This window comes from Fringilla coelebs (assembly GCF_963513975.1).
Source record: "Fringilla coelebs genome assembly, chromosome: Z".
NCBI lineage: Eukaryota > Metazoa > Chordata > Aves > Passeriformes > Fringillidae > Fringilla > Fringilla coelebs.
Genome location: NC_140031.1, coordinates 70,534,818 through 70,553,939, shown reverse-complemented (window position 1 = coordinate 70,553,939; position 19,122 = coordinate 70,534,818). Strand labels below are relative to the sequence as shown.

General features: G+C 40.2%; 1 protein-coding gene across 2 annotated transcripts in view; it reads left to right on the top strand.

Moving 5' to 3' along the window:
• The window catches only part of EPB41L4A (erythrocyte membrane protein band 4.1 like 4A), a 117,428-nt gene that overhangs the window by 76,112 nt on the left and 22,194 nt on the right, over window positions 1-19,122 (top strand). For both annotated transcript variants that reach the window (XR_014616926.1, XM_084225533.1), the window contains exons 11-17: window positions 24-115; window positions 1,030-1,107; window positions 3,539-3,651; window positions 9,861-9,942; window positions 14,229-14,312; window positions 16,495-16,608; window positions 18,967-19,014. Coding sequence is in view for 1 of the 2 variants with exons in the window: in XM_084225533.1 (XP_084081659.1) it covers window positions 24-115; window positions 1,030-1,107; window positions 3,539-3,651; window positions 9,861-9,942; window positions 14,229-14,312; window positions 16,495-16,608; window positions 18,967-19,014 (611 nt within the window). In the remaining variant the exon portion in view is untranslated. The remainder of the gene's footprint in view (window positions 1-23; window positions 116-1,029; window positions 1,108-3,538; window positions 3,652-9,860; window positions 9,943-14,228; window positions 14,313-16,494; window positions 16,609-18,966; window positions 19,015-19,122) is intronic.

Genomic DNA, 19,122 nt, shown 5'->3' with positions numbered 1-19,122 from the left:
CTTTTGTTTTGTTTTGTCTTCAGTGCAATGAAACTTCCTTCTTTTTTGAAGCTCGTAACAAAGTCACATGCAAACACCTCTGGAAATGCTGTGTAGAGCATCACACGTTTTTCAGGTGAGTGATGCAGAAGTTAGGCTGTGTTTTCCACAGGGGCACTGAGTGGGAGCCTTGTTATACCTGCAGAGTGGTGTTACAAAGGCTTGCTGCCTGGAAACACGTTTGTGCTCTTGGTTATAGAATGCTTTTAAAAGCCAACACCTTTTCTTACAGTGATGTGAATCAATGTTTTTTAAAATTGGGTAGTTGGGTGGGTTTTTTTGTCTCAGCATTCTTTTCTAAACAACTTCAGGTTGTGTAGAGCAGGGTTTATCAGAAGGATGGCAGGATTTAAGTTGCCAGATAGATTTGGATGTATTTAATAATCTGATTTTCTGTAGCAGCATTGGCTTGAGGGAGGTCTTTGGAATTCAGACATTACTATTTTCTACAGGGCACAAATATATATATATATTTTAATAGAATTTCTGTAACAGTTTGCTTACTTACTGAGGTGTATAAAATCTTCTCAGTACTGCACATCTCAAAACACTTGATTTTACTGGTGCAAAAAACACCAAGAGAAATGTGCTAAGGTGTCTAAACTGGGAACAGGTGGATGGAATCCTCCAGGCTGCCTTGAGCAGTGCTGTAAATTAGTCAATTGAGGATCCCTCCTGCAGTCTCCCTACTGTGGGAGGTTGGGTTTGCTCTCTCCCAAAATTAGGTGAAAGGCTGCTGGTGCCAGCAATTTACACTTGACTCTGAAATAAACAGGTGTGTAGTCAAAATAGGGGGGACAAACAGGTGGCTTTGGGAGGCTCTCAACACGAAAAGAATCTGTCCAGAGGTAGGGATGAAAAGGAACTTGCAGGAAAAAATTTTTTTTTTGAGACCAAATCTGTATTCTTTTTTCTTGACTTGGGAAGGGGACTATAATTCAAACCTACCTATGCAACTTACTCTGTTATTTTATTTTTCAAACTACACAGGGTGCCAGAGAATGAATCAAACTCTCTGTCGAGAAAAGTCAGCAAGTTTGGATCCATAGGTTATAAACATCGGTACAGGTGAATTTTTTTGATTGTTTAAACTTCAGTTCATTCCTTCTTCATTCCTTTTCTCCTCTTTCCTTCCAATGAAAGAAAACCACCACCCAGAATATGACCCAGTATAGTTCTGAAGGCGAAAGATGAATCAGGGCCATTTTAACAGACTGTCTTTGGGAGCCTGGCAGTTTTGGGACAAATGTTTCTTCTCCAGATCCCCAGAATAGGTTGAGGCTTGCGATAGTCTGTATTCAAAGTGGGAGCAGCTTTGACAATTCTTTAAATCATTATCTCCTTATAAGTCCTGAAATTATGTTCATGTCCTAAAGAGGTTTTCTTGACAGCTGGGGAATGCCAAAATGAGGGTGTATCTTTTCTGACGTGGATAGGGGACAACACTGGATGAATGGTTAATGCTCTAAACCTTGAAAGATGCTGTAACTTGAAATTAAGGGTGGATAAGGAGCACTGTTTCCACTATCATGCAAGAAATAAAGGGATCATAATGAGTAAGGTTGAGCATCATTAGTTAGGCAGATCTTTGTCATTTTGCCTATTTCCTAATCCAGACTGAGTTATCACACTCTCTATCATGATCCAGATTCTCCTTGCTGTGGACAGCAGGGCAATGATTGTCCTGCCCTTTGTGTTTGAAGTGGATCTTGCCCTGCAATACCCATCTGGGATAATGGGTAGGAGCTCACTGATTCCTGCCAGAGTGCCACAGATGAGTTTTTTCTGTTGGATCACTGCAGCAGACTGGAGCAGGGCACTGGTCCTGGGGAGGGGAAAGCTTTGTACTGGCAAGAACTTTCCAATCAATTGAAAAAAACAGGACAAGGACTTTCCAATCAATTGAAAAAAACATGCCATGAAGCAGTTAACTATGTCTGAGCAATTGCTGTTGGTGGTGCAGTTCAGTTTGTCTTCCTTTTTTAATTAATATCATGGGTGATATGTGATCAGGCCTGCCATGCTGGGATGTTGGCCATGACTGACAGCTTTGGTTGTCTTCCCTTTTTGTCTTTGGTCCCCATTGTGGCACCAAAAGCAGTGACAGTGATGTGTATCTGTAGACATCATTAGCTCAGAGCACAAACCCTAATCCCACTGTTTTTCTGGGTAGGTGTGGGGACCATATTTTCATTTGTCTTGTGGTGTTGTGTTTTTAATGTTCTGTTTGTTGGGTTGGTTGGTTTTGTTTTGTTTTGTTTTTTTAAATTAAATCTTTGAGGTACTTCTCATTGTGTGTCAGGCAGTTTTCAGGAAGGCCATTTTCTTCTCTTTAGATAGGATGGTTTGGAGGTGTTAGTGGGGGTGGAAGGTCCTATTCTCAGATGTTTTGTTAAAATTGCTTCTGGAATTTGCAGGACTGTCATGGCTGCCAAACTGAAAAGTTGAGCAGAAGAGTTTTCTGGCTAACTTGGGAGCATGCTATAAACTAACTACAAAAAACAAAACAAAAACACCCCCACATTACTGTGATGTAGGGTTAGGATTTGAGATTTTTTTTTTGTCCTTCAATTCTTTTATAATTTTGAAAACATTTTAATTCTGCACTGCTGACTATCTGTGAAGGGCTACTGGTGAAAATACTATCAGTATTTCATGGAGTCTATTCACATAATTCAGGAAATCTACATAACTAATTCCTGTATAGCTGCTTACTACTTTCTAGCACAATCATTTCACTTCACAATGATATAGCTTCAGGTGCTAAGGAATTAATAGTGACAATTGCTTCTCTTGTGTAGCAAGTTTCTAGGTACAAATAGGAAATTTTGGGAAGGAATATGAATTTTAGATTTTTGTTATTACCACTATATTCTGTTTATCACACTGAGAGGAACCTTAAAATGAGTCTGCAATAATTTATTTAAACTTAATAATTTACTTCAATTGTGCAGTGAAGAAAAACCTTACTGTAAACAAGAATCAAGACTTTTACTCAGTTTGTTGTCATCTGGGGCTGTGCTAGTAAGAGTCCTTTATTACAGTTTGTTTTGCAGTCTTTTAGGCTGTCTTTCCACATGCCAGAGGAGTAGCCCCTGACTAACTGGAACTGAACAATATTAAATATGTTTAAACAATATTAAACATGTTTTCCTGGGAGGAAACTTACAGAAAAAGTTCAGGAAGAAATAATTTTACTTAAGAAAGTTGTACGTTAGAATATTCTACGTTAGAAAAGGTCATGCTATCTTAAGCTATTCATAACAAAACCCACTTTGTTTTAGTGGCCTATCACCACTTGGAAATGCCAAACATAGGAGCAGTTGGCACAATCTGTTGATGATTTTGCCAGGGACTGATTCAAAATTCAGGGTAGTGCCCCCCAACAGGAGAACAAGAGGTGTGATGACAAGTTAACAGCATGGGTTTTTTTTCAGTCTAAGGATCCTGTTGGATAACTTTCCCAAGTGTTTTCTCATGATTTTATTGTGTTCTGAAGCGGCAAAACATCTTTGCGAATGACCAGAGACCCTTCCGTGCAGCTTCCGCGGCCCGACCAGAGCATCGAGAGAAGTCGCAGCAAGACTTACCCCAAAAGAACACAGCAGACAGGTGGGTCCTTCTCTGCTGGCCTGGGGCAGATGTCTCCTTTTTTGGTTCGTTTTGTCATCACGAGGTGACTCAGAACTGCTGCAGTGTCCTTGGGGATCTCTCGGAATGGATCCTGTGTTCTGCTTTCAGTCAGTGTTTGTATCTAAGGTTAACAGGATATGGAACCTCCAGCTTTCCACATAAAATAAAAGAGTTGCTGTGGATTGAAGATGATAAGCCCCCATGTGTGTAGGTCTAATGTAAGGTTGAAACGGAAGTTTGAAAACAGGCAGTGTGAATATTTTTTTTTTTCCTCTGGAGACCTGTCTCTTGCAAATGAATTTTATACCTGTGTTTCTTGGTTAGTATCCCATTGTTCAGCCTGTTTGATCCAGGATGCCACTTTTTGCACCCTCTTCCCATTTCAAGGATTTTCCCTTTATTTTGATATTAAGTGGAACAGAAGTCAGTGCGATTCAATTTTAACGTGCTTCAGACGTGTGAGCTGGAAATCTGTTCTGCATGCAGAAGCTGTCATGGCAAGCTGAAAGTTTTCACAGGTGTTAGAGGAGATAGGATGAAGGCTTGGGTCAGAGAAGTCATGCCCTAGATAATGGATGCTTCCTGAAATTTGGTAATAGAGATGTCAAGCTCCAAGTCCACATGTGATTACATGGGTATTGCTTAGCTTCATCTGTGACAAGAATTGAGTCACACACTCGAGTCAAACCTGTGCCTGGAGTAAAGTGTGTGTGTGTGTGTATGTGTGTGTGTGCTTGCTGTTTGAGAGAAAACTTCTCTGGGCTTTAAAATGTAAATAGTATCTCTCTTTTATTGTTGTTCAATATGCCACTGTGGAATTTGAGAACCTATTTTTAAAAAGAGAGCAGATATGTACCTCTGGAAACCTCCAGTGGTTATCCTGAGTGTGGTATTTTGATTTAGAAACAAAACTAAAAGGCAGGTGTGCTCTGCCTTTTAGCTGTGGTGGTTCTTGGAATGTAACATAATTAAAAGTGCAGCCTTGGAAAACAGAGGCAGTTTACATAATTTTTTAAAATTAAATCTTATTTTATTTTATTTTAATTATTTTATTTAGTGTAAAAAGAGAATAATTGATTTGCTTTCTGATCCTGATATATTTCATTGTGTGTGCAGTTTTAAGTGGGTGTCTGAGAGGACAAGTACCTAATGACCCTTGAACCTAATGAGTTAAACTTTTTGTTCAGCTGGACTGTCCTGTTCTTGGGGCAGCAGTTCAAGCCAAACAGCATTTCCTACCTCATTAGTCCCTGGTTCTGTTTCAGGAAATTTGTGTGGCTATTTGTCAGCTAAAATTCAGCTCTTGGTTTAAAATAATGTTAGCCTTAGCCCAGGCAGAGAAGGTTGGTCTGTGCTGCTGCGAGGCTGTGCTTACGTTGTGTTTGTTCATTTTGTTTTCAGTCGCTTTGGCTGGAAATCTGAGGAAAAACTGAAACTTTTCTGTAGCCTCTTCTGCTGATGCAATTGGAATCAGAATTCTCTGGGCAACATGTGTTTGCTATTTTGATGGATTTAAACACTTTCTCCCACTTTAAAATAAAATATCTGCTTTTTCACCATTTTACTTACATCTAGTTGTGTAATCTCTATCACCATCTGTTTTCTTTTCAAATTCAGCTTAATTGATTACCCAAGTATTCCAAATGTGCAGTCATATCACTGGGACAAATGTATTTACTTAGATGATATTAATATTAAATTAATTTGTTTAATTTCCAGCTCAAAATATGGGCCTAGGGAAGAGAGCTATGTCTTTCAAATGCCATCTTGCCCTGTGAATAAGCATATTTTCTCCTTTGTAAAAAAATTCTGTCTTTGCTATTCACAGTGATAAACATTGAATACTCTTCCTCCATTTAAACAGGATTTCAGAAGAAGAATGAAGACTAATGATGCTTTTCCTCGCTGTGTCAGGCAACATGTGATAGTCTATTGCATTAAATAAATCTGCCTCTTTTTACATAACACTGTTCTTAGAGATAACAAAGTACATTTCACACAATGAAAAAAAGCTATTTGGAATATTTTAAGCATCATTTACTTAAATATATTATCCTAACTTATAGATTTTTAATGCATTTGTAGATTTTATTTTGTAGACTATCTTTCATCTTGCAAATTAATCTGGCAGTCTAATAAGTTTTACAGGTTATGTAAAAGTTTCCCTCACTAAAATATTTGAGAAAATTAAATTACATTTCTTCTTAAAATAAATATTCCTTTTGCATAGTAACATCATGCAGATGGTCATCATTGATGGCCAGTCCTTTGTTCTTCATTTTCTGTTTGAAATATGGTATATTAAGGCTATATATTACTTGTCCAACATTTTACACAGGGTTATTTCAGTTACCATATATTAGATCATAAAATATTTTCTGTCAAATACACCTTTAATTAGGATCTGGCTAGATGAAGTCTTATAATTTAATTTTTTTGAGATGAAAGGCAGGTTTCCATTTACTTCACCAAATCCAACAACAGGTCACAAATAGCTCGTATGAAATATCTTCCTTTAGCCTTTTCTGAGTTCAGCATCTTTCCTCATCTCCTTCTTTCCCTTTTTATCTTTTCTTAAGGCTGCAAAGTGAAATGTATTAAAGGCTTCATTTTTGCACTCACTGCAATTAGCCATTTTGATTTTGTTTAATATTTTTTTTAATCTATTAGTGCCAGGGATGGGACCAGCCCCAGCAGTGGCTTTGGGGACAGTTAGAACTAAGTGCATGACTGCAGCATATAACATTGGCATTGCCTCCATCAGATAAGTGTCTGTGAGTGCTAAAACCTCTAACCTCTGACATCTAATTAAAACCCTTCCCCTTGTTGCTTCTTTTTGTGTACATGTTCTGGAGTGATAAACGTAGTATGTGCTTTTTATATATTTTTTCTGTCCCCTGAAGGTAGAGCTTAGTTATCACTAGCAGAGCTGAGCAATAATGTTTCTTTGTCTCCTTGGTCCACTGAAGTATGCTGAAGTCCTTAGGACTGCACACACTTTGTGAACTCTGGGTTAAGAGCTGGAGCAGGTGCCAGCCAAGACAATGATAGAAAATATTATTTCTGTTTTCAGTAAAAATATTTGTGGTTTAACATCAAGATTGAAGGAGACGATACTGTCAACAGAGAGAAACTATTTTTGTGTATACAAGCCACTGCCATTGATTGCTTCCCCTGATAGGATGAACAATGCAGACCTTTTGGCTTTAGCATGGCAGATTATATTCCTAGAATAGGGATTGCAGTGGTTTAAAGTGTAGTAACCTCCATTTTGCCACTTGTTTGATACATTTCATATCTCCGTTGTGCTAGGGCTAGTGCAAAAATCATATCAGGAAACTTTAATGGCTATGATTTTATATAAGATCTAGACTGTGTTTTTATAGTAGTGCATGGGGGGTTTTTTGCTGTATGTTTAGGCTGGTATTCAAGTTGGTGTTCATTTAGAGAAAGAGGTTTTATTTTGTTTTGTTCTGTCAAGTCTTGTGAGTGAGATAAGCGTAACTTCATTGATTTGCTTGTTTTTCCCCTTTCATCTGAAATGAGAATTCATCTGAATGAGAATTACAGTGGCATTTTGCTCTGCTTGCAAATAACAGACTCAAATGTGGAACAGGATCTCTTGCTGTCCTGTCTTACTGTCTTAGGGCGTGACTGATAATGTCCAGTGTTCACAACATACGGTGAAAGTGCTCATTATTCTTTTGGCTGAGTGCTGAACGTGAAAAGCTCCTTGGGAACATCCTCTCAGGACAAACATTGATGTGACCAGACCTGCTGCTGTGGGTCTGGGTTTATTCAGCAGTGGAAAACACATTGCTTAGGGTTTGTTGTGGTTTGGTAGCTGAGGACTCGGTTTGTCCCTGCCTTGGCACGCGGGGTAGTTGTATAAACCAGTGTAAAATGAGTGCTTAGGAGTCAGGTGGAGAACAGGGTGTGGGTATTACAATTACAGTACTGTCTGTGTTGTGATATTCCCCAAGCAATCACATTTTGCCACAGATGCCTGTCACTACCCTGCTGGTAGCTGTGGTAGGTAGAACAGTTGATCTGGCCCAGTTAAAGTCTTTCACCAGAGAATCGTAGGATTGGATTTGAAAGTCAGATTTTTGAGAAAATGGATCTTGGGGTGATTTTACCTGTTTCCTCACTTATGTACTTGGAGCTTTATACTTTAAAGTTTATTTAAAATCCAATGTTTGGTAAAAGAATGGGTGTGACCGCTTCCGCATTTCAGTCACGGGGCGTGAGATGAACAAACTCTTGAGGCTGCAGGCTTAGAAACTAGTAAGAAAAACAGTCCTTATCACAGAGTAGGCTGGGCTGGTGTAGACATATGAAAGTCCATTCGTTTTTGTAGGCTCACAGTAGCCCAGGGCGCAAAGAAGGAGCTCTTACTGCGTGTTTTCCATTGGGTCGCACTATCTGCTGCTCTCCTGACTTGGGTTAAACACAAACATTGCTTCCAGATAATGTCAGTTAAGTGGCTTTACCTGATAAGAAACAGGCATGACAAGCTAACTAACTTGCCAGGCTGATATGTTTTTGGACACTTGAGTTTTTAAAAATGTAATGGTTGGCTTGAGTTGAATGGACAGATCAGCGTCAATATGGCTGTAGAAAGGAATTAAGTGTGTGCATTCACTTCATTGGAAAAGTTCAGGGCAGTGCACTCAGTCCTGAGAGCACCTTATCCAGCCAAACCTAAACAACCAGGGAAACTGGCCACGAATGAGATGTTCAGGATTTCTGCCTAAGGTATTTTTGAGAGGCCTGTTGCCTTGGCAAGCAATTGCAAGCTTTTGCAATGATTTTAGTGTTTGGACAGTGTTTTTGGAGTCTGCTCTATTATGTTAGATAATTATATCATACAGAGGTATAAGTTGATAGAACAGTACTGTAGTCAGTAAAAATACACCAGGTGGAACATACTTGGAGACAATCATTGCAGTTTCTGTAAGTGTGGACAGAAAACTCTGATTAACCCACCACGGCCTGACACCCAGAGGTGACTGGGCACCTGCAGAATGGTCAGGATATTGCCAAACACAGCAAATCTAGCACTTCTGGAGGTGTCTATTACTTTTATATCATCTGACCCTTGGCTGTTTTTCTGGCAGTTGTTTCACTGCCATGATATGTTTTGGAGCACAAGTTTTTGTTACTCCATTAAGTGACAAGGACTTTCTGTGACTTAATCGAAAACTGCCTCACAGAGGAATATGTGAAGTACTGAGATCAATTCCTTTGTTTGAAAGAGTAATATATTTGCTGATTTCTGCAGAAAACTGGCAAATCTAAACTGTAAGAGAACCAACTGCTGAGCAGACAAAAGGCATCAGAAAATCTCAAGTATTTGTGTTGAGCTAGGGTCTAGAGACTTTGTATGCCAAAGGGGTGGAATGGGAAGCTGAGGGAGATTGTGAAGAAATCCTTTCTTTGAGGCTGAGGGGAAAACTTATGATGCAATATCTTTTCACAGCTTGAATTAAGACATCACATTTTTGTTTTAGCCAGTCAAAATGGCTTGGGGTTTGTACCACTAGATGAACAACTTTGTGATGCTGTTGCTTGTGTCCAGGGGACATCGTATTATAATCTTCAATCTATTAATTTATCTTCAATGAACATGCTCAGAATCCTGTCCAGAGGAGGTCTACATCTATAATGATATTGTTCTATTGTTCTACTTGACATCTGTTTCTATAGATGGTAACAATTTTGTAAATAATGTCTGAAATTGCCAATTAGGTGGAAACACAATGTGTGAACTGAAGGGAAATTACAGATTGATATTAATGCATAGCATGGAAACTGAAATCATAACACCAGCAGGAACCAAACTGTGTTCTCCTCACACCTTTATTCTCATTGTTGACTAAGCAGGGAATTTCCTCCTGTTGACAGTGGCAGAGTATGCCTTTGAGAACAACAACTTCAGACTTCTCTGTCTTATGTGGAAGAGTGATGAATGTGCTTCATGTTAAACTTTATAGTGCCCTGGTAGAACTAGAAATAAGGCTAAGACACAAAGGTGTCATCCTTACAGACCTTTAACAAGAAGAGCCCGCACCAGATATTTTGTGTGTCATTTTATCTCTTATGCTGCCCTGTAGGTGATTTTGCTGACTAGGTGTGCAAACATTTATGCTACAGGATTCAACTGTTTGGGCTTTTTTTCCCCCCAGGTTCTAAGAACATGAGCCAGATTACAACAAATGGGGAAAATGAAGGAACTACCAAAATTATTGCACCTTCTCCAGTAAAAAGGTATGTAGACCCACAGTTTCCTTACAGCTTTCAAGAGGTTGTACAATGCATTGGATAGAGGAACACATTTAGTAATCAATAATATTAATTTATCCTGCCCTTGAGTTCAGGACCACCTGATCATTTGCTGACAAAGGTCAGATAGTGTTGCCAAGTATTTAATTTTATGAAACCCTGATCTTCCAATCAATGCAGAACAGAGATTTCAGGTGACACATGGTTTGAAAACCCATAAATCAGCACAAGTTAATGGGAAGGCAGGCAGTCTCAGGTTTAAATAGGTAAAAACCAAGTAATGACCCAAAGTGCACTGGTCAGGATAGTCCTGTGAAGTCCTGTTATCCTCCCCCTGGGAGCTGTGGGCTGGCTGTCAGAGCTCTCAGGTCATGGGCTTTCTGTGTCTGAACAGGGCAAGCTTGGGGAGTGCAGCAGGGAGGGGCTGGGCATGGGCTCTCTCCCAGTAGGTTTGTCACTCTTGCAATGCTTGCCCATTACACTGTTCAAATTCTAGTAAAACTCAGGTAAAAATCATGTTTATTCCTGAACTGTAGGAGTAGTGAATTGCCAGGGCTCCCCTGCACTTGTGTTGTCTGCTGTGTCTAGTGTATCCCTGTTGAAGTGCACTCTGGTTATTAAGCCTATCTGAAAGGAAGAGGTAAGGCTCAGATTCAGAAAGGGGTTTGTATCCCCACCCCTAATTTTAGGTGGAATTTATGTGCCTGAATCAGAAAAAGAGTGATCTTACAAAAGAATGAGTCAAAACCACTGTACTTAACTTTTGTTTAATTGCCTAGGTATCTGTCTCTGCATGCTTGGCAATCCTGACAGTTGGGATTTTTTCATGACTGAGTAACCCTTAACTGGGCTTACCTATGTGTTGAGGCTGTGGGCTTCACAAACTAGGTATCTGGACTGAACTCTGAGAAAGGATCTGAAAGATGTACTGCAAATACTCGATGGATAGTGTTCTCTATTGCCTAACATTTAGAACAGTTGACCTCCAAAAGAAAAGCTGAGCTAAATTGCTTTCTCATTTTGAGGGAAATTGAATCCATATTCTAGCTCTTAGAAAATAATGCTAATTGTGTGTTAAAAAAAGCTTATGATTGCCACTTGGTCATGCTGAAGCTAAACCATCAAGTAGAAAACAGTACAGAGGTAAAAAAATACATGAAGGGAAGGCACAAAGAGGATGGATCCAGGCTCTTTACAGTGGTGCCCAGTGACAGGACCAGGTGGGCACACATTGAAACACAGGAGATTCCCTCTGAATGTCAGGGAACAATTTTTCCCTGTGCAGGTGACTGAGCACTGGCAAAGGTTGTCCAGGAATGTGGTGGTGTCTCCATCCTTGGAGATAATTCCACAGCTGTCTGGGAATAGTTCTGGGTAACTGAGTCTGGGTCACCCTGCTGGAGCTGGCAGCTGGACTAGATGACATCCAGAGGACCCTGATGGCCCCACCATTGTGTGGTTCTGTGATTTGTTAGGAGAAAGAAAGATATAAAACAAAAGGTGACATTATTCCACAGTGCAGAGATCATTGTTTTAGGAGGCATGGGAATCCTTTACTACAGAATTTTTAACAATGAGCTGTTAAAAAGAAATGGATAGACAGGTTTTAGACAAAGAACCAGAATAAGTGGCTCTCAATATGACAGCTTCAAGGTTTCTGGGTTTACTTTCTTACCTTGACAGATTAAAAGCAGTTCACAGGCAGATTCTTACTGAGTCATGTTTTAGACAGTGTTAGTCACTTCCAGAAAAAAAAAAAAAAAGGTGTTGGAAATTGTTTTCCCATTTTGTATTTGATTGTTTTTTCTCTGTGTCTCTATCTGCACGTGAAAAACACCTTTTGGGTCTGCCAGGCTTCGTGGATGTGAGAGACAGCACACAAAATTTGTGTAGCACTTACAGTTTGGAAGTTTGCTCCATGCTGTGTAATTCTTGCATTAGTTGTTACTCATGCTTGCAGAGCCTCTTTCAGTAGTGTTCACAAGCTGGGTTTTCATATTTAACATCTAATTCACTGTTGAGATCTGTAGTTAATCTCTTCTGTGTAAGTGGTAAAAACTCAAATCATAAAAACCCCCCAATGAAATCTCACATGAAATTCAGATCCTAACCCTTTCACATTCTGTGAATGAAATGAGTACATTTTACAACTGCATTCCTGGAGGTACTGCTGGTATTTGACGAGCCGCCACGCTCTAGCTTTCTGTCTGTAAAGTGTGTGTCTGCTCAAAATGAATAATGACTCGGGAATTTAATGCAGTACATTCACCTCCCAGGTACATTTTCTTTCTCCTTTTAAGATCTGAAAACAGTATTCACAGTAAACAGTTGTTTCAGTTCAGCCTAGGTATCATTCAGTAGCGCATGCTGTGCGAATCAATTCCTTTTTGCAATATGGGACAGAAAATTATTTATCTGAGTTACTTGCACATATTTTTAAGCCTGGGAATAGATTGCATGCACCCATGAGTCAATAATTAATGGGTGCAGTATTAAGAAAATTATTTACCTGATAAGGTGTAATTTATTTCTTTTCTTGCTGACTTACTGTAGCTTTGCATTTTGTTCACTCCGCGACAATTAAATGATTAACTCAGTGACCTGTAGTAACCAAAGGCTGAGGTTAAAAATGGATTAGTGAGTTAAGTAGCCACGATTCCTTCATAAAGCTGAGTCTGTCACCTCCTGCTCTAGGGAAAGAACTCCAAGCTTATATCCTCCTCTCCGTAAGCAACTATAAAGCTTTTATTTTTCCTGCTTGAGTTGCACTTTATGGCTATACGTTGTGGTAATGACTGTACGGGGTTGCTGTCAGTAGTACTTGATGACCTTAATGGAAATCAATGTGGCTGCCTTGTTCTGTCTCAGGTGAACTGCAGGAAAAGAGCTCTAGAGATGGTGCTGCAGGAAAAGCTCTCCCGAGCCTTTGGACAGGGGTGTGCTTCAGCTAAAAGCCACTTCCCAGCATTTGAAGTGGCAATTATCTGGGAGCTTTAATGGGTCAGAAGCTGTAAAACCTGACACTGTGAGAATGATAGGAACAAAGGAATAATTGGAGCACGCTGCTTTTTCCCCCCATCCCCATAGGTATGGTGGGAGACTGGTTGCAAATGCTGATGTATCTCTCAGGCCAGGTGTCTGTCCTGTTACTTTGCCTCGCAGCAGTCAGTGAAGTCAGCTCTTTCACCAAGCTGTCTTTCTGGCAAAAATAAAACCCAAGGCTTTACTGGGGAGAGTATGAGGAGGATATGCTACTCTGTGAACCTATGAACCTGTGATCTGTCATGCTTTGAATAGTTTTCATCACCCCTGACTTTGTTGCTCCCATTTTAAAGTACGTACTGTACACCTGGAAAAATGGTAGAGAAATACAATAAGGATAATCTGAGGTATGTGGTGACTCCTGCACGGGGAGAGATTAAGTAGTCTGTGGTTCTTTCACTTGGAAAAGGAATTAGACAGTTAAAAATGTGTAAAAAAATTTAAGGGGTGGAGTTTTTGATTTAGGGAGCCATTGTTCATAGCTGTTTGTTTTTCCTTATTTCTTTCTGTAATCACAGAAACAGTCAAGAAAAGGGGATTGAAGTTTTGAACCAGGTGGAATTTTTGAGATAACATTAAATAATTGTTTATGTCATAGCCAGATACTGGAATATTCTCCTATTAAGCACTATTTTTTAATGACAAAAATTAAAAAATGTTCTAAAGGTATTTAAGTAAACCCATGGAAGAAAATTTCCATTTAGAGCTTTGTAAAATAAAAAGGAGGTAAAGCCTCTGATTCAATAATCTTTTAACTGCACATTATGGATGACTATGAGATCATCCTGTATGTTTGTCCTACTGTTAGACTTCTTGCTTAAGTATCTGTTCATCTTTATTTGGAGACACGATTACCTGTTTTTCTGACTCAGTGCTGCTACAATTATGAGGTTGCGAGCTGATTTTTCTCTCTCTTTTTTTTTTTTTTTTTTTTGGCTTGGTTTGGGGTTTTTTTTGGGTTTGTTTTTTTTTTTTTTTTTACTTCTTCTTTCTCATTCCCCTTATGTTTGCTCTTTATAGGAGAGATTTTTCAACATAGGAGCTCTTTGCCCTCTTTCACATAACAAATAAGTAACTACATGCCACAGTGGATCTCTCTAATGACTGTATGCCTTTAAAATTAAATTCTAAGTGGTCAGCATAACAGAAAATGTGATCTGTGTACAATGTTTTGGGGTTTTAAAAAATATACAAATACAAGTGTATTTATCTCATGTACTCTTATTTAGCTTTAAAAAGATGAAAAATGAAAACAGTCCAGAAACACAAAGAAGTAAAACAAGTGCTCCGTGGGAGGAAAATGGCCCACAAAGGTAAGGCAAGATTTGATGTCTTAGGTATTGTGCAATAATAAATATCATACCATAGCAGAAGGTTGAAGGTTATTAATATAATATATTAATGTGTTATTTGATTCATAATAGGTGTGTATTGCAGGTAAGCAGATAGGCTGCTGGATGGATAAATGAACAGCAGATAGCAGATGGATAAATGAACAGTTAAAAATTAAGAAAGTATGTGTAAGAGGAGGTAGCCAGTGGTTGAAGGTCAGCAGTGGCTTTTTACAGAGATCTGCTCATAGACCACTGATATTTAGAATATGTGTCAAAGAACTTGAAAAAGGGGTAATAAAGTTTAGTGATGATACAAAATTGTTTAGGATAGTGAGAAATTTGTCTGTGAAGAGTGGCAGAAAGACTCCTAATGTGACTGATGGGTAGATTCTGTTGAGTCAAAAAATGTAAAGAGAGGTACAGAAGGACAAAAAAAAACCCCTAGATTTCTGGTTAAAATGAAGTGCTATGAAATTATGATGGATAACAAAGAAAACATCAGCTGTGTAGCAGTCAGAGAAACAATTAGCAATTATTAATAAAGCAAGAGAATTATGCCATTATATAAGTTGGTGGATCACATTTTGGAAGCAGTTCTGATGTTCTTATCTCAGGAAAAGGAATAGGCTTTGAGAGGAGCAAAGGTGATCAAAAATGTGAAAGGCTCTGCAGTAAATCTGTACAAGGAGCAAGGGCAGAGGCAGAAAGGAATCTTCCTTCAGACTGTAAAAGAGGGAATTTCAGGGGATGACACATAGAAAATCAAGATTCATACTGAGAAAAGAGAAAATGACCAGGACCCTGTTTTTCCTGTGAAAGAACTAAGGATCTTCAGGTGAAGCTGTTCAGAGTGGTTTGAAAGGCAGTCGGTAGTGACTCACCATGAGTGGGAGACCTGTGGTCCTCCTTTGAAAGGAGGTGAATTCCTGGGGGAAGCTGGGTGAATCATGGAACAAAAATCCTGAAGGGCTTGTGAAGACAGAGGGGCAGCAGCTGGCTCAGTAAATCCCCTGGGAATGGTGGGGGACTCAGGGAGCACTGGGGAGCTGCCTTCAGGGTTTTGCTCCCTGTAGCTGGTTGTTTACAGCTGCTGTTGGAAACAGGCTACTGAACCAGACAGTGTGTAAAGTGTAATCCAGAATGGTCCTGCCTTTCTGTGACAATTCAGATCTATACCTGATGTCTCATTTGGGGTACCCTGATGATTTACCCCAGGTGCTCCTTCTGTAGTTTCTAGAGCAGGAACAAAGCAGTCAGCAAATATTCTTTTGCTACAGTAATTTCTTTGGTTATATTTAGAAAAGTGGTGTCATCTTGTCACTTTATGTCTCCAGTGTTTAAAATTGCTCTCATGACAGCAGGAGGTTTGATCTTGCAGAAGCCAAACAATTGGCTTGAGGTAGGATTGAGCTTTTGCAAAACTATTAATTCTAAAGCACTATGTAGGTTTAGACACACAAGCAGGCTGGATGTTGCACAGAGGCTTTCACAGCTCTTAATAATTCCCATTGAGATGAGCTGTGGGAACTTTTCACCTGTGCAGAGCAGTAATCAGCTGTCTGCAGAGGCAGGTGAAGAAGAATGGATTCAGTTTGAAGGCCAGAGGCTTTTAGGAAAGCAGAAAGAAAGCTGGAGCTTGGAACACCTCCACACCATTGGCAGAGGTTTGCGTGGATGAACAGGAGAGAAATGGAGACAGAATTGTTTCATGTTCCCAAGCATCAGCTCTGTGATGAAGACAAATGTTGTGACAAAACATGGGATGTTTTCATGCTTACATCCATGGAAAACATGAAGAACACCTAGCTCTGGGTTGGATATGCCATATTAAAGCACAGAAATTTTATTATGGTAAAATAATATTAATAAACTAAAATCTATAATTTTTAAGCTTCGAGTTGTTGACCTGGCAATGCTAAGAGGTCTCTCTCCTGCATTTCAAGGTTCAGTGTGAAAAAATTATCGTTAGAAAGCAGCACTATCTGCATTTACATAGAACACCCACTAACCCCCAGAGAAGCACACACAGCCGAATGCTCACCTGTACATGAGTGTGTGTGTGCGTGCATGGATATTTTCATTTTTGTGAGCTGAATCTCAGCTGGCCTAACTGCCCTGGAAATTTTAAAGCTGACTCCTTGCTCTCCCTTTTTAACCTTAGTGGACTGTATAATTCTGCCAGTGACCGCAATAAATCGCCAAAGTTTCCTTACTCTCGCCGAAGGAACCTGTCTGGTGGCAGTGAGAATGAGTCTGGGCAGCCAGTTCGGAGGAGGTAAGAGCCTCAGCATTAACTAGTGTCAGCTTTTCTGTGGAGGAGCTGGAGGTCCTGCATGCTCAGTGCTCAGCTTGTGGAGGCACAGCTGGGTCCTGGCAAAGGGGCTGTTCCAGGGGCCAGGAAAAAACCCCACCTGCTAGTAAAAAAACACCCGAGCAAGAACGTCACAGCTGCTTTTGGAAAGGAAGCTTTGGTCAGGTTATTTGCTTGTGTGCTGTTGTGGGAAAATGATGTTAAAAATGTGAGAAGCTGCATTATTGGCATGGGCAAGATTCCTTTAGTTACTGGAGCTCTTTTTGCCTGGTGAGTGAAAGCACTGATGGATTTGCTTGCTTGACAGTGAGCTCCCCAAGCAGTGTTATAGGTACAGTTCCTTACTTTAACTGGCCCAAGGATTACACAAATGAGCCATAAAGCTGTCTTCAACAGTCCCATGTATGAACCACTTTGCATTAGAGAGGACGCCAGCAAAAATACAATTAATGACAATTTCAATTGGTACAAGCTGAATTGAATGACTTAGAGGAGTAAAATAGAATGGGTGGAGATTCTGTGCTGTGTGTCCTTGAGCATGTCCAAAAAGCAAATGACAGGAACAGTTCTGAAGCAATAGAGTGTTGAGAAGACTGTGTGTTACCTGGGATGATTTGTCCTGCTGAGCAGCTGTTTTCATCCCTGGTGCTGTTTTCATCACTGTCCTGCCTGGTGCTGTGATCTGTTATGAAGTAAAAACAAGCACAGATGCTGTGCCATATTCCTTGCAGTCTTCTAGAACTGCCTTAGGAGCCAGCGCCTGAGAGTTACATCTCTTTCTGACAGCTCTGAAATGAGTGCCTTGTTTGACCTTCAAAGCCAGAGCTGGCAAAGGGGTCTCTGACAATGCAGCTGTATTGATGAGGAAATCCAATTTGATGTGGAGCTTTTATCCTTGTCAGGTTTCTGAACTGGTTCAGACCTTTTATCTGCCGTTAGCTGTCTGGGACAGGAGAGAGGAAACTCACCCATAGTGCATGCTTAGTGACCTCAAATACATCAGTGTAACTCTCAGGCAGTGGAGCTAGGTTTATTTGCTCTGTTAGAGAGAGCCCTTGTAGGTGCTAACAGTAATGTGTTTCCTGAATGGGTTTTGTCATGTTTTAACCTCAGCCAAATCCCAGGCAGCCCCTTACTCACTCTCCTGCCAGCAGGGAGAGAATCAGAAGGGTAGGAGATAGAAACCTTGTGAGCTGAGAAACACAGCAAAAGCCAGGCAGCCAAGCAAAGCAAACCAAGGAATGAGTTCCCTGCTTCCCACTGCTGAGCAGGTGTTCAGCCAGTTCCAGCAGAGCACAGCCCATCACATAAGTAAGGGTGACTTGGGAGGACAAACACCATCAGCCCAAACATCCCCTCCTTCCTCCTCCTTCCCCCACTGTTCACACTGAGCCTGATGTCACAAGGTCTGGGATATCCCTTTGGTCAGTTTGGGTCACCTGTCCTGGCTGTGTCCCCTCCCAGCCTCCCATGTATCCCCAGCCTCCTGCCCAGTGTGACCTTGGCTCTGTGCAGTCCCTGCCCAGCAATAACAAAAGCATATCTGTATTATTGACCCTGCACAACCCCAAACACAGCCTCATGCCTGCTGCTGTGAAGAAACCTAACTCCACTGCAGACAAAACCGGCGCAGGTTTTCTGGTGCCTTGCTAGCTTAGCTGTCAGAAGGGCTCTTCTGGCCATGTAAAAACAAAAGAGTGGAGATGTGCATGGCAAAGCTCTTTCATATCAAGAAAAGAAAAGTGTTTGTGCACTGTGCAGCTGGGAATTGTTTTATCATCTGGGATGTGGACTGGACTGATCTAGTCAGTGGACAGACAGTCATGCCAATAGCAAGTTTTCTCTTGAGCTACCACATGAACAAAATGTTTTTTAAAGTTTTATCTCATATGTGAGACTGTGAAGACTGACAATAGTAGGTAGATTTTAACCTAATTATGCCTTCCTGAGGCTTGGTTTTATTCATGCACTTTCCTTTTCCAACTGTTAATAACAATAGCTGTGCTGTTTATGCACCCTTTTCTGGAGTAAAGAGGAAACCACCACGCTCTCCTTTGTTGGAAACAGTGGGAAACTCTAAAGGGCAGCGTGCTCTGCTTAATTTTGCAAGTCAGGGGTTTGCAATGAGAGCTTGAATGGAATCATGCCTTCAAAGCTTGTTGTAAAGGTGTCCTGAAGGGTTTAAAGCAAGACTGCCTGATGTCATACTGGGAAAAAAAATCCATCAAAAAACTAAAAAACTTTGGGTTTTTTATGGGTAGTTCTGTGTATTTGTATTAAGTAACTCTATGATGCTTCATTAAAACTTCCTCAATATCACAGGAAAAATCAAAACAGTGGTGAAGATTCAGATTTAAAGCAAAGGAGAAGGTAAATATATTATCTATAGCAGTTATGAAATGGTACTGAAGGTACTGGTCATATTTTGGTTCCCTTCTTGCATTCCCTTTTTTCTTTCCTTCTCCCTCATCTTCCTGA